The sequence below is a fragment of the Peromyscus eremicus genome, chromosome 19, assembly GCF_949786415.1.
Source record: "Peromyscus eremicus chromosome 19, PerEre_H2_v1, whole genome shotgun sequence".
Classification (NCBI taxonomy): Eukaryota; Metazoa; Chordata; class Mammalia; order Rodentia; family Cricetidae; genus Peromyscus; species Peromyscus eremicus.
Genome location: NC_081435.1, coordinates 23,506,632 through 23,521,398, shown reverse-complemented (window position 1 = coordinate 23,521,398; position 14,767 = coordinate 23,506,632). Strand labels below are relative to the sequence as shown.

Genomic DNA, 14,767 nt, shown 5'->3' with positions numbered 1-14,767 from the left:
TGTGTATGATGTGTTGGGGAGGGGGATTCTTTGTGTGAAAGTGAGAACAACTTTGTAGTCAGTTTTTATGGTGTTGAGGATCAAACACAAGGCTCCCTAGATATGCTTACTATACTGACTGAGCTACATCCTAAGGCCTAAGATTCTGATTTACATGTATTTTGTTATTAGAAAATTTCTTTTGTTTAATAACATTGAAAAGAGTTTCATCATTTTAAAAGCCAACATTGAGGTGGGGGGTGACAAGAGAGATGGATTGGGGTTAAGAGCACTTACAGCACCCATATTGTGTAACTCCAGCTTCAGGGGACCCTGTGCCTCTTGTGGCCTCCATAGGCACCTGCACTCACATGTACACATTGGGCTGCAAAGATGGCTTGGTGACTTACAAGCATACCATCATGATCAATCCACATGAGTCTATTAAATGGGTAACAGGATTTATTAAGATATAAATGGAGGAAATACACTCAAGTAGACAGAATGGCATAGACAGCTGAAATAGTCCTCTGATCTGACCGGGAGCAAATCCAGGCAGGAGCAGGGAGAAGGGGCATGGGACCCTCCTTTGGGCTGTATAGCCCAAGGTCATGGACGGAGCAAATGCCACTCCAGCATACTGCTCTTGCAGAGGACCCAAGTTCCATCTTCAGCACTCACATCAGGTGGCTCACAACCACTTGGAACTCCATCTCCAGGAGGATCTGGTCCCTCTGGCCTCTGAAGGCACCCGAACTCTTGTGCATACCCCCTAACCCCCATACACAAAACTTAAAAAAGCAAACAGCTAACATAGACTTTGTATACTTCCAAATGCTCTAATATTAGGAAACAGTTTTGGATATTTTTTTGTAGGAAAAATGCAGCAAGCAAACATCATTGTAAGTGATACTAAATAGGAAATGATTCAACAGTACCATTTTTTTGTTTGCTTTTTGTAGGGCTGGAGCACATGTACTGCTCTGCAAAGGACCAAAGGCCAGTTTCAGCACCCATGTCAGGCAGCTTACAACTACCTGTCTCAGGCTTCAGGAGGGTCTGCTGCCTCTACCTGTCATGGGCACTGGTGCACTCCCATACAGACAGACACACACATATAATTAAAAATAATTTAAATTTTAAAAAATTTCATTTATTCATTTGAGACAGGGTCTCTCTATGTAGTTCTGGCTGTCCTGGAACTCACTTTGTAGACCAGGCTGCCCTTGAACTTACAGAGATTCCCTTGAAGACTCTATGATATTTTTAAAAATTTATTACCGCACCAGGTGGTGATGGTGCACGTGTTTAATCCCAGCACTTGGGAGGCAGAGGCTGGTGGATCTCTGAGTTCGAGGCCTAGTCTACAGAGCAAGTTCCAGGACAGCCAGGGCTGTTATATAGAGAAACCTTATCACAGAAACACCCCCCCCAAGTTATTATTTCATGCATGTGTGCATGTATGCGTGAGAGACACAGAGAGAGAGAGAGAGGAGAGAGGAGAGGAGAGGAGAGGAGAGAGAAACAGAGAGAGAGGAGAGGAGAGAGAAACAGAGAAGAGAGAGAGAATGCCTCCAGCTCTTGTGGGTTACGGATATCAAACTCAAATCATTAGGTTTGAGCAGCAAGTGCTGTACCTGCTAAGCCATCTTGCTAGCCCCTGTGTAGTAGTTTTAGAAGTTACTCACCGCTTTACTGTGGAGACAGTATTTGGAATTCAAGATAGTGAACTGTGTTAGCATTGGTGAAGTTCAGAAGTGCAAGATAGGATTTGAAGGCTTTCCTGGGAGCTACATGGTTTGCGTGGCTTCCTATCCCTGTGGTGTCCCTCTTTTGGAAGGTTTTTATTCTCAGCACTGAATGTAAACACAGGTTTTTAATCTCTGGGAGAGTGTGTGTGCAACACCCCTTCCCTCCTTCCAACTAGTATTCTCAACTATAATTCTCTGGGGTTGGGACTTGGCTCAGTGGTTAAGAGTACTGGCTGCTCTTGCAGAGGACCCAGGCTCAGTTCCCAACACCCACATGGTGGCTCACAACCATCTGTAACTCCAGTTCCTGGGGATCTGATGCTCTCTTCTGGTTTCCAAGGACACTAGGCACACAGTGATGTATGGGTATAACAAAACACAGGCAAAACACCCATACATACAACATCAACAATAATAGTAAACAATACAAACCTTTTCACAGGGTTCCCAGTAACATACTACACTGACATCTGGCAGGCTGGATTAAGTTGCCTACACTGACATTCAGAGAGTCAATAAGAAATCTTGATCATTTAAATACATTTTGTATTGCCCGCCCTAATTTTAATTATGTGTATATGTGTTTTTCTGTGTGTGGGTTTGTGCATGTGAGTACAGTGCTTGCAGAGACCAGAGGGGTCAGATCCCCTGAGATTGGAATTACAGATAGTTGTAAGCTACCACGTGGGTGCTAGGAACTGAACCTGGGACCTCTTAGAAGAGTAGCCAGTGCTCTTAACTGCTGATTCATCTCTCCAGCCTAAGACTCTTTTTGTTACCACATGTGATAGCTAATTTATTTATTGGCTGTTCTTTAGTATTAGGGATTTAATTTCACTTAAAATTATTATTATCATTATTATTGTATTCCATGCTCATGCCACAGTGCTTATATGGAGATCAGAGGGGAAACTGCTGAGCCTTGGCGCTGGCCCTCCCTTCACTTTTAAGATACCCTCACTAATAGTAACACATCAGGACAATAAGTAATGCCACGTTGACACTTGAAAATTTAACACACCGTGTTGGCCTGTTGTTTTAATTCAGAATTCGAAGGTCATCCTTTAGTTCAAAAGATGAGAAAAGAGAAGACAGAACACCTTATCAGTTGGTCAAGAAACTTCAGAAAAAAATCAGACAATTTGAGGAGCAATTTGAAAGGGAAAGAAATAGCAAGGTAAGTTTGTAGCACTGCCTAGAACAAGCTCAAGTTCTTATTAGAGCCGAGAGAGGAGGGTCTTAGAACAGGTGCTCCAGCGCTTTCCTCAGAACACACCTGAGATGCTAGGGAAAGGAGTAATTGTGGACACCTGAGAGCCAGCGGGTCCTTAGTCCGTCTTGATTTCTGTGACAGCGTTCTTAACGTTGTACCAGCGTGTTTTTATGTTCTCATGTGCAAACAGTTCTTAGAATTCTTAAACTAAATTTACATGAACAGATCAGAGTTCTGCTCTGACATAAACCACAAGTAACAAAGGGGAGGGAGGAAATGAAGAAAGCACGTGTTTTTAATAATTAGATAATAGTTAGAACCTGTATGTAAAGAGTCGAATGCCTAGGGATGAAACACCTACCTTCAAACCTGGCTCCTTCTAGTTGTCTGACCGTGAGAAGCTTGATATCAAATTAAAGTGAGAATTGAATGAAATTTATGTTCTGGGAACTGTAAAATGCTATGGGGAATGAATTAACGTAACTATTGTATATTACAAACGTCAGTGATCTTTCTCCATAACTGTAGCCCTCCTACAGTGACATTGCAGCCAATCCGAAGGTATTAAAATGGATGACAGAGCTTACAAAGTTGCGGAAGCAGATTAAAGGTATGAATCTACATTTTGTGGAAAATTTACGTCTTTAAAACATAAATCTATAAAAAATGTAGTTATAAATTTGATCATTTTAAATCTTGGAACTGGTGCATGCCCTTAATCCCAACTCCTCCGAGTTCGAGGCCAGCCTAGTCTTACAGAGCAAGTTCTAGGACAGCTTGGGCTATACAGAGAAACCCTGTCTTGAATAATAATAATAATAAAATCTATTTTGGCTATTTTGGAACTTTTTCTGGAAAAAAATAGATTTCCTTTTATTGTTAAGGCCAGTAATGCGTATTAAGAAATGGGAATCTTAATGCGGGTGGTTGTGGCACATGCCTTTAATCCCAGCACTCTAGAGGCAGAGGCAGGCGGATCTCTGTGAGTTCGAGGCCAGCCAGGTCTACAAAGTGAGTTCCAGGATAGACTCCAAAGCTACACAGAGAAACCCTGTCTCGAAAAACCAAAAAATAAAAATAAAATAAATGGGAATCTTTGTGCTATGTTCTTTTCAATGTCTTTTCTTTGTTTGTATGAGTATTACTCTTTTGAAAGATACCCTAGATTATATTCATAGGTGCACTGATCCTATACAGTTTATCTGAAATATATTCTAAATATTGAACTGCTTTGGGTTTTGGTAGGTATTTCATTAAGATCTTTGTGCATGGGTAGGGGTAAAATTTTATCTAAGACAATATAATTAGGAGCTGGGAATAAATATTACTCAGTGGTAGAGTACTTGCCTACCATCTGTGAGGCCCTGTGTTCCATCTCTAGTCCCTAGGCTTATTGAATTTTTGAAACTATAAAAATTAACTGGTAAGTTGTAAATTTTTCCTAAGCCATAAATTATGCCAGGTTTTTTAGATGTTAGTATAGTGTTAATATAGTTAAGTTCTATTTATTCTGTGTTAACTGAGCATGCTTTAATAATTACCACTCCTTTAAAAGTTACCTGTGTGAGAAAAAGATTGACAGTTTGGACCATTGCTTTGCTTTATTCATTTGAACTTGGTGGAAATTTTCATAACTCTTAAGATTTGAGACACTGTTCCTGCTGTTGTAGGCTTCAGTTTTGTGGTTAAGGTCATTTCTGTGAGGCTCTTTTTTAAAGGACTATTTCCTTTTCTAGTTCTGAAAGCGTTTCCTTATTTGAACCACTTTCCAGCCGTTGATTGTTCCCATTCAATTGATTAAATACCCTCATATTCCAGTTTTCTCCCCCTTCTGCTGTCATCCTCTGCACAGACCAGAATTGTCTTTTAAGAGTATTGTTACTCTTTTATTGTATTCTTCCATTGGGTTTCCCTTTCTACTTAGATTTACTCTAAGTCTAAACTCTATACCATGCCTCTTAGGAGCCTGTACACACTGCTCTTTGTAGATTTTTATCATGTTAATGTCTCATTTTTCCGTTCACAAACTTGGAAAAATTTAGGGCTTTTGATCAGGCTATTGCCTCTATTGGACACAAATGCTTTTCCCCCCTTAGTCTTCCTGCTTGGTCTAGTTAAATGTGGAATGCCCTATTCATTCCATATTCAGCTAGAATGACACCAGTCAGAGAGGCTTTCTTTGATATTGTGGGTTTTGTTTTTATTTCCCCCAGACACGGTTTCTCTGTGGAACCTTGGCTATCCCAGAACTCTAGATCAGGCTGGCCTCCCAAGTGCTGGGATTAAAGGCATGTGCCACCACAGCCCAGTGACAGAGGCCTTCTTTGTTGATCCCATCCAGTATTCTTCCTCCACAAAGCACACTCTTTAGCACTGGGACTCCCACCACTTTTATCCCTTAGTTGTGTGCAGGCTAGAGTTCAGTGTCAAATACCTTCCTCAATAGTAAAAAGTCAGTTTTGTTTGTTTGAGACAAGGTATCTCTATGGAGTCCTGGCTGTCCTGGAACTCCCCATGTAGAACAGGCTGGCCTTGAACTCACAGAGATTCACCTGCCTTTGCTTCCCTAGTGCTGAGATTAAAGGTGTGTTGCCACCACGCCCAGCTCATGCTCAGATTTTTAAGACAGGGTCTCTAATTGAACCTGGAGTTCACTGAATGCTGGGCAGCAAGCCTCAGAGTTCCTCCCATTTCTACTTTCCCTGGGCTGGGCTTATGGGTTTGCATCCCGTCTCTGCCCTGGTTTTTACCGTGAGTGCTGGAGATCTGAACTCAAGTCCTTGGACATGCACAGCAAACACTTTTCCAACTGAACCATTTCCCCAGTCTCTTCTTTTTATCTTCTTCATAACACTTAGCATTTTTGAAATAACTGAAACTATTAGTAAAATGGTTTTCCCCTCCTTGAAAAGCAGTATGTACTCCATGAAAGCATCTGTTTGTTTACTTCTCTTTGGTGCTTATCAAAGTATCGTGCTTTGCGGTGGGCTGCTTGTGAATATTGTTTAAAGGACAAGTAGAATAGTTCTCTTGCTGTGTGCATACTGTATGGTAAATGTGGGGCTTTGAAATATGTGAGCCTGTATGTTTTAATTCTTAATCCTCTTCTGGAATTCAGATGCAAAACACAGAAACTCTGATGGAGAATTTGTACCTCAGACACGCCCTCGGAGTAACACTCTTCCAAAAAGTTTTGGCTCTTCTCTGGACCATGAAGATGACGAGAGTGAAGGGGAGCCCAGAGGCATTCAGAAGGAGAGGAAGCCATCTAAGGAAGCTACTCTGGAACTTATTACAAAACGATTAAAGGAAAACCGTGCTGAGCGTCACCTTCCCGAGGATATCAAGGTAGTGCTGAGCTGTGGTCTGCCTGGGGTACCTTTAGAACGCTTGAAACAAAGTAACTAGCACAGCAGGGGGGAGAACTGGGTAGCCTGACTTCTCTACCTTCAGATTTGCCATTTCAAACTATGCTTTTAAATCCTAGCATGCTGTGTATTAATGCATGTTGCAGATTGTTGGCAAGATGAATGTGTAGAGTATAAAATGGCTGAGTAGAGTATAAAATGGTTTGAATGGTAGCTGTGTGTACTGAGTTCTTGGTATTAGCCTGTGGGTATCTGGCATAAGCTAGGTGGGTTCTACCACTTGGTTTTTTTCAACAATCCTATAAGAAATATAGTTGTGATATTAGCCATTAAAAAAATATTATCTTGCCAGGCGGTTGTGGAACATGCCTTTAATCCCAGCACTTGAGAGGCAGAGGCAGATGGATGTCTAAATTCAAGACCAGCCTGGTCTACAGAGTTCTAGGATAGCCAGGGCTACACAGAGAAACCCTGTCTTGAAAAAACAAAAACAAAAAAGAAAAAATATCACTGAAAAGCCTGGCATGGTGGCACATATCTGTAATCCAAGTACTAGAGAATTGAAGGCAGGGGGTTTGGGAGTTCAGCTATATAGTGAGTTTGAGCCCAGCCTGGGCCACATGACACTCTGTTTAAAAAAATAAAATAACAACTAACAACAAAAACACAAGTGATCTAACTGTTAGCAGGATTTCATGAATTGCATTTTTTTAGGACCCATTACTCTTATGGATAGTATAGGTACATGTGGATTCACATGCACATGGAGGCCAAAGTCTAGTTTCCTTCCCTGTGTCTGCCTTACTTGCTCAAGACAAGAGCTCACTGCACCTGCACGTAGGCCCAGCACTCCATATTGCCTTCTGTGAGGCAGTCAGGCAGAGTGCTTGGTAACCAAGTCATATGTGAGGTGAGATTACTGGGGAGATCGTCTCAGGTGACGTTTTGTCCATGTCGCGGTGAACCCAGACACACTGGCAACAGAGTACACCTCCCTCATGATATAAGTATTTGAGTCTATTTCCCTTGAACGGGCTGACTTAGTCAGTCTATCCCTCCTTCAGCTTTGTCTGGTTCTTACAAGTCTCCTCCTGCTGCAAGTGATTTGGTTGCATTAGCTTGATTCAAATTTACAATCCTAGATTTAAGGTTCAAACTTGGAAGTCAAAGGATAGTATTTTATAGAGTATGCACTCCGTTAGTGCCTACTGCATGAATATAATCTGAAGTGGTATTTGTTATAGGGGCGACTGTCCAGTCAGTTGTTTGTAATCTCTCAGTTCCTCTGGTAAGAGACTAAGAACTGTTAGCCATTCCTGGAAATAGGTAGAATTTATTTGGTCTAGTTGAAGGGTATCTTGTGGAACATTGGTTCATTGAGATAATGGATGAGTCTGTGGGACAAAAGGAAAGGTCTGGAATTTAGATGCAAAACACAGAAACTCTGATGGAGAATTTGTACCTCAGACACGCCCTCGGAGTAACACTCTTCCAAAAAGTAACACTCTTCCAAAACACATGTAGGGAGTTCTGCCTGCTCTGCCATTCAGAATAGTAAAAGATAAGATGGATGTATTGCCGGCGGTGGTGGCGCATGCCTTTAATCGGGAGGCAGAGGCAGGCGGATCTCTGTGAGTTCGAGGCCAGCCTGGGCTACCAAGTGAGTCCCAGGAAAAGGCGCAAAGCTACACAGAGAAACCCTGTCTCGGAAAACAAACAAACAAACAAACAAACAAAAAAAAGATGGATGTATTACACTGTAAAGAACATGTCTACCCATACAGAGGGAAACATGGATCATAGAATAGAGGTTGGAAATTGACATTTTTTAACGTTCTCTAGGATCTTTACATTGTTAAGGGGTTTCCTTAGAGTAGAGATACTGGGTCATAAAATCTGTGTATGTGTTGAAATGTGTGTCTGTCTCCACTAGTCTTTTTCTTTGGTGCCTCATTTGTCTGTATGTCTGTCTACTATTTATCATCCATCCGTCCACCCACCCATCCATCCATCCACCCATCCATCCATCCATCTACTTTTGGTGCCAGTTGAATCCAGGGGCCCTTGCACAGGCTGGGCTCATGTGCCACTGAATACCATCAGCAGTCGTTGGTGTCTGAGAAAGACTGTCATCTTGCGGGCCACATTGAACCTGACTTCCTGCTGTTGCCTCTCAAATGCCGGGATTATAGGCCTCTGACCACAATGCCTTGCCTGTGTACACTAGTCTTTTCTTTCTTTCTTTGTGTGTGTGTGCAGGTGCATGTGCAGGTGTGCGTGTGCAGGTGTGCGTGTGCAGGTGTGCATGCCACAGCGTACACAGGGAAGCCTGAGAACAACTTTCAGGAGTCCTCTCCTGCCATGTGCTCTGCAGATTGATTTGGATTAAACTGAGGCCCTCAGGCTTCTGGGCAAGTCTTTTAGACAGGCTGAGCCAGCTTTCTGCCCATAGTTACGATTGGAAGACTTTGTAACATTATAAAATATCAAGCAGTTAGGAAAGTTTCCTGTGTGCCAGCTAGACACTGTTATAAGTGCTTTTACATGGATGAATTTACTCCTTTGAGGAAGAATGGAGTATTACTGATTTCTATATTGGGATATTGAACACGAGGTGGCTAAGGTACCCAAACCAGCATTCATAACTTATACAAAATATAAAATTAAGCCTTAAAAAAAGGTATTCGCCGGGCAGTGGTGGCGCATGCCTTTAATCCCGGCACTCGGGAGGCAGAGCCAGGCGGATCTCTGTGAGTTCGAGGCCAGCCTGGGCTACAGAGTGAGTCCCAGGAAAGGCGCAAAGCTACACAGAGAAACCCTGTCTCGAAAAAAACAAAACAAAACAAAAAAAAGACATTCATTGACATACTAGGGAGGTTTGAATTGTATAAGAGTCTGAAAAATTTTGCTGCAAGTCTATCATCAAAGAGTTCATTAGCCTATGTTTTGTTGACCGTCTGCTCTTTCACCTAATTACACTGTGGGAGTGAGGAGAATAATGACACCAGTACTTTTCCCCTTCCCCCCATTCTAGAAAATGACTAAAGATCATTTGATAGAAGAGAAGACATCTCTGCAGAAAAGCCTGCTTTACTATGAAAGTCAACACGGAAGGCCGGTAATTCCTCCTTGCTAAGATGCTTTGCTTTTTCCCTTTACAGAGGAGCATGGGTCCTGTTGGGGATCTGTGTTCTTCGAGGCTGCTTTTGTCCAGCCTTGCTTGCTAGAGCTGGGAGATCACCTACTTAAAAAATTACATTTGGGGTGAGGGAGTCATACTGCCTGTTTTTGATATCTAGGTTTCTGATAGTAAGGTTACTTGGCTTCACTTTTTTTTTTTTTTTTTTTGGCTTCAGGTGACCAGGGAAGAAAGGCACATTGTTAAGCCTCTCTATGATAGATACAGGCTTGTAAAACAGATGCTGACAAGAGCTAGCATTACTCCTGTCCTTGTAAGTAAAGCAAACAAATGTTTGGTTTTGTTTTTAAAGACAGAGTCTCACTTGTAGCCAAAACTGGCTTGGAACTCACTAGCTCAATCAAGCAGGACTCTTGAGTTGTGTAATTATAGGCAGGCATTGCCATGCCTCGCCCAAGTATTTCTTCAGTTCATTTTGCCAAAGTATATTTAAGAAAAGAAAGGGGAAGATGAAACAAGAAGAACTTTGAGTATTCTTGAGACATATATGCCAAGGCTGAAAAATTGTTGAGATTATGAATTTTAAAGGATAGAAATGCCGATGACTGTTTGCTAGGCACCTTGGTAAGGACTTAGAGGCGTATGGCACTAAATCTTGACAAACAACACACAAATTAGAATATGACACAGCTCCAGGTAGTGCTGCTGTGTGCAGATTTCCTACAGACATGGCAGAAGTAGTTCTTGTATGGGCTACTCCTCGCCTAGTCTCTACTTCTTGTCTTGGGATGCTTTTGTGATGACCACCATGAAAGTGTACCTCTGGTTGCATTCTAATAGAAATGGGTTTGAAACACTTACTCATGTAAATGTGTGCCTTGGTAAGAGTGTGGGGCTCAGAGGACAGATTTGAGGGAGTCAGTTCTCTCCTACTACTCAGGTTCCTAGGGTTTGAACTCAAAGTTGTTAAGCTTGGCAGTAAGGCTGAACCATCTTGCTAAAAAAAGAACCTATCAAGATAATGCCAACTCCCAGGTGTCTGTCTGCACAGGCCTTCAATCCTAGCACTCGGGCAGGCGATCTCTGAGTTCTAGGCCAGCCTGGTCTACATAGGTAGGGAGTTCCAGGACAGCCAGGGCTACACAGAAACCCTGTCTCAAAAAACCAAACTAAATAAATTAAATTAAATAATGCTAATTCACAGGGCCAGAGAGATAGCTTAGCAGGTAAAGGTGCTTGCCATCAAGTCTGACCTGATCTTGACACACATGCTGTGGTACATCCACACTCTTTTCTCTCTCTCACACACACAAAACAAATGACATAAAATACCTTAAATAATGCTTACCTGTATTGGTGTACATTAAAAAACAGAACAAAACTTACTTTAAAATGGGGTCTTGCTGTGTTGTCTCAGGTGGTTTTGAGTTGTGAGCTCATGTGATCTTTTAGCCCCAGCCATCTGAGTAGCTGGGACAGTGAGCATGCCAACATGAAGAAAAATGAAATCTATAATACTTAGATAAAAGTCACAGCACTATTCCTGGAGGATTGTAAGTTTGTTTGATGCCAGCTACAGCAACTTAGCATGACCCTGTCTTCAAATTGTCTTAAAAATGGGGAGTGCTAGGATGTGCTAGGTTAAGTAGTATAATGATTACCTTGCATGGTAGGATGGACAATATCTTAGGATTTGGTTTAGTTTAGTATTGGTTCTAAAGAAGAGTCTGATGGAGTCCTCAGACTCCAAAATAAAGATAGTTGAGCTGGGTGTGGTGGCACATGCCTGTAATCATAATATATGAGAGGGTTGAGAGGTAGGAGGATCTCATAATCCACATATCCAGCCTGTGCTACATAGTGAAACTATCTCAGACAACAGGCTGACCGTTATCATCTGTACATCACACTTTTGTGAATCTGTCAGTTATTACCCTTACTGTATCATAAAATAAAATTAAGAAAAGTGAAGCTATTAAAGAACTCACATTTTAACAGATTGCTTTAAGATTTTAGAGGGCTGAAGAGATGGCTCAGAGGTTAAGAGCACCGACTGCTCTTCTAGAGGTCCTGAGTTCAATTCCCAGCACCCACATGGTGGCTCACAACCATCTGTAATGAGATCTGGCACCCTCTTCTGTGTACATAATAAATAAATAAATCTTTAAAAAAAAAAAAAGATTTTGGAAATACTTTGTGTGTGTGTGTGTGTGTATATACACAATTTTTTTTTTTTTTGAAAAAGATTTATTATGTATACAGCATGTATGACTGCTTGCCAGAAGAAGGCACCAGATCTCATTAAAGATGGTTGTAAGCCACCATATGGTTGCTGGGAATTGAACTCAGGACCTCTGGAAGAGCAGCCAGTGCTCTTAACCTCTGAGCCATCTCTCCAGCCCCCTATATATTTCATTTTTATTGAGAAGTTTTTCAGACAATATATTTTGTTTGTATTCTCCCCTCCCTCAGCCTCCCAGATCTTCTCCACCCTCCTAACCACCCCAGCTTAGTGTTCTTGCTCTTTCAAAAAAAAAGAAAGAACGAAAGAAAGAAAAACAATGAAAACCAAAAAAGTAGTTGGCCAACAGAAAATGCACTCCATGTTTTTATGCACTTTCTGTTTTATTTATTTATTTTTTATCTTAACTGATTTTCTGTTTAGTTTCTCTGTTTTGAGTTTTGTTTGCTTGGTTTTTCCGGGGGCTGCTGGGGACTGAGTGCCTCTATTAGCTAAATGTAACGTGATAGGAATGTGAAGCAGCACTAACTACTTGAAATCTATGAAATATAAAATGAGGTGTTGCCGGTTGTTACAGGGGTCTCCCTCCACGAAGCGCCGGGGTCAGATGTTACAGCCAATCATAGAAGGAGAAACAGCTCATTTTTTTGAAGAAATCAAGGTAATTGTATAGAAAAGTCATTCCCTAATTACATTGCTGACAAGAAAGTCGGAAGTCATGGCCTGTGTCGCTCTGCTTGGTTATCATGTTAGGAAGAAGAAGAAGATGGTGTCAGTCTGTCTTCTGAGTTAAGTGACATCTTGAAAACAGCTGTACATACACAGTCATTTTTGGAAAACTCAGAATCTGATGCTGAAGAAAATCAAGAAAAACTAGCTCGGGATCTCCGCTTATCAAGTACTCGGGCGGCTTCTATGTAAGTACTCAGGCTTGTGATTTTTAGCTTATTTCATAATAAAACTTACATATCAAGATACGCAGTATAAACAGCTTGGAGGGGATTACTATTAAGAGATTTACCAAAAATTGCTTGTGTGAGATACTTTTATAAGAATGATTTACAAATACAGATTGTAGTTCCTGTTTCCTTCCCTTTTTGTGTGTGTGTGTGTGGGGGGCTGTTGGTGGTAGTGCTGTGGATTGAACCCAGGGTTTTGTGTGTGGAAGGTAAGTACTCTTATCTCCAGGCCTCATTTTACTTGGTTTTAAACTGTGTGAGAGGGTACCCTTTGCCACTTTGTGTGTGTGTATGTGTGTGGGAAGACAACCTTGAGTGTTGCTTCTCCCCCTCTGCCTTGTTGAAGGCATGTTCTCTCTTGCTGTGTTGTGCTGGCTCTCCACCTTGCATTGCTGTAAGAGTGCTGGAGTTACAGATGTGGGGAACCGTGTTTGCCTTTTCATAGGGGTTTCAGGGTCAAGCTGATACATCAAGCCTGACTTGCTGAGCTCATCTCCCCAGTTTGTGGTTCCTATTTCTTTATTAAATATTTCAATTAAAAGATTGTACTCAACTTACAACAGTTACAGGAACCAACTGAGAACTTGCCTGTTTTTTATTGGCCTGCTTATCTTTAGATGGATTTATGACAATGGTTCTCAACCCTTATTTCACCTTAAAATTAACTAAGAGGTGTGTGTGTATGTGTTCATGTGCACTTGTGTGTAAGTCAGAAGACAAACTTGTTGTTTGTCTTTAAGAGCCATCCTCCTTTTTAAAAAAGACACATGTGTTTTTGTACTTTTTTAAGATTTCATTTTAATTATGGGTATCTTTTTATGGATTTGTGCACATGTGTTGAGTGCCTCTGGAGGTCAGAAGAGTGCATTGTGACCCCTTGATGTGGAGTTACAAGCTGATTTGAGCTGCCTCATACATGGGTGCTGGAAACCAAACTCAGGTCTTCTGCAAGAGCAGTATGTGTTCATTAACTAATGAGCCATTTCTCTAGCACCCATTCATTTTTACATAGTTTTATATGCATGGATGTTTCTGCAACATGTGTGTGGCTGGTGCCCCCTGAAGGCCAGGAGAGGGCTTCAGGTCTCTGGGACTAGAGTTGTAGATAGTTTTGAACCACCATGTGGGTGCTAGGAATTGAACTTATCACTGTTATCACTGCCTACATACTGGTTGGCCAGGGCTCTTTGAAGAACTGGGATTATGGGTGCACATCACTGCGCCCAGAGGTTTTTTGTTTTGTTTTTTTTTTCCGAGACAGGGTTTCTCTGTGTAGCTTTGCGCCTTTCCTGGAACTCACTTGGTAGCCCAGGCTGGCCTCGAACTCACAGAGGTCCGCCTGGCTCTGCCTCCCGAGTGCTGGGATTAAAGGCGTGCGCCACCACCGCCCGGCAGGCCCAGAGGTTTTATGTGGGCTCTGAGGATCAAGTGCGGGTTCCTCAGGGTTGGGTAGCAAGCACTTTATCAACTGAGCAGTTCCCACAGCCCCAGAACAACTTTGTGATTTAATTGATGTGTAGTGGAGTGTAGACATTGGTATGTTTCTGTGAAAGCCAATCAGCTACAGCAAGGGTTAGAAGCACTGTTAATATAATGAAGAAACTGTACCCTTTAGTAATGTTCTGCTTCCATTTTAATTTTAGGCCTGAATTACTGGAACAGCTTTGGAAAGCCAGAGCTGAGAAAAAGAAACTACGTAAAACATTACGGGAATTTGAAGAAACATTTTATCAGCAAAATGGAAGGTTTGTTAAGCATTGTAGATGTTGACATCTTTCTTCTTTAATTCACAAAATGTATGTTAAGATAATGGAATACATGGGATTAGAAACACAGGTACAGAGGCTTCCAGTTTGATCCCCAAGACCTACATGGGGGAAGAAAAGAACCAGCTCCTAAAAGGTGTCTTCTGATCTCTGCACGCGTGTCAGCACATATGCTTTCATGCTCCCACACACTAAGGAAGAGTTACAGACACATTGCTTATAGGATATTAGCCCTGAAATGTTATTTTTAACTCTAAGGCTATAGCTTGGTGCAAGAGCATTTGCTTAGCATGTACAAGGCCCTGGGGTTTCATCCCCAGCACTGCAAAACACAAAATTATATATATATA

At 41.7% G+C, this 14,767-nt stretch overlaps 1 protein-coding gene across 8 annotated transcripts in view; it reads left to right on the top strand.

The window, feature by feature from the left end:
• Positions 1–14,767, top strand: part of Fam13b (family with sequence similarity 13 member B) — a 65,425-nt gene that overhangs the window by 46,711 nt on the left and 3,947 nt on the right. For 6 of the 8 annotated variants that reach the window (XM_059245879.1, XM_059245881.1, XM_059245876.1 and 3 more), the window contains 8 exons: positions 2,778–2,907; positions 3,472–3,553; positions 6,062–6,291; positions 9,346–9,429; positions 9,668–9,763; positions 12,270–12,353; positions 12,446–12,609; positions 14,295–14,396. In XM_059245879.1, coding sequence (XP_059101862.1) covers positions 2,778–2,907; positions 3,472–3,553; positions 6,062–6,291; positions 9,346–9,429; positions 9,668–9,763; positions 12,270–12,353; positions 12,446–12,609; positions 14,295–14,396 — 972 coding nt within the window. The remainder of the gene's footprint in view (positions 1–2,777; positions 2,908–3,471; positions 3,554–6,061; positions 6,292–9,345; positions 9,430–9,667; positions 9,764–12,269; positions 12,354–12,445; positions 12,610–14,294; positions 14,397–14,767) is intronic. The other 2 variants (XM_059245883.1, XM_059245882.1) reach the window with 1 other exon arrangement.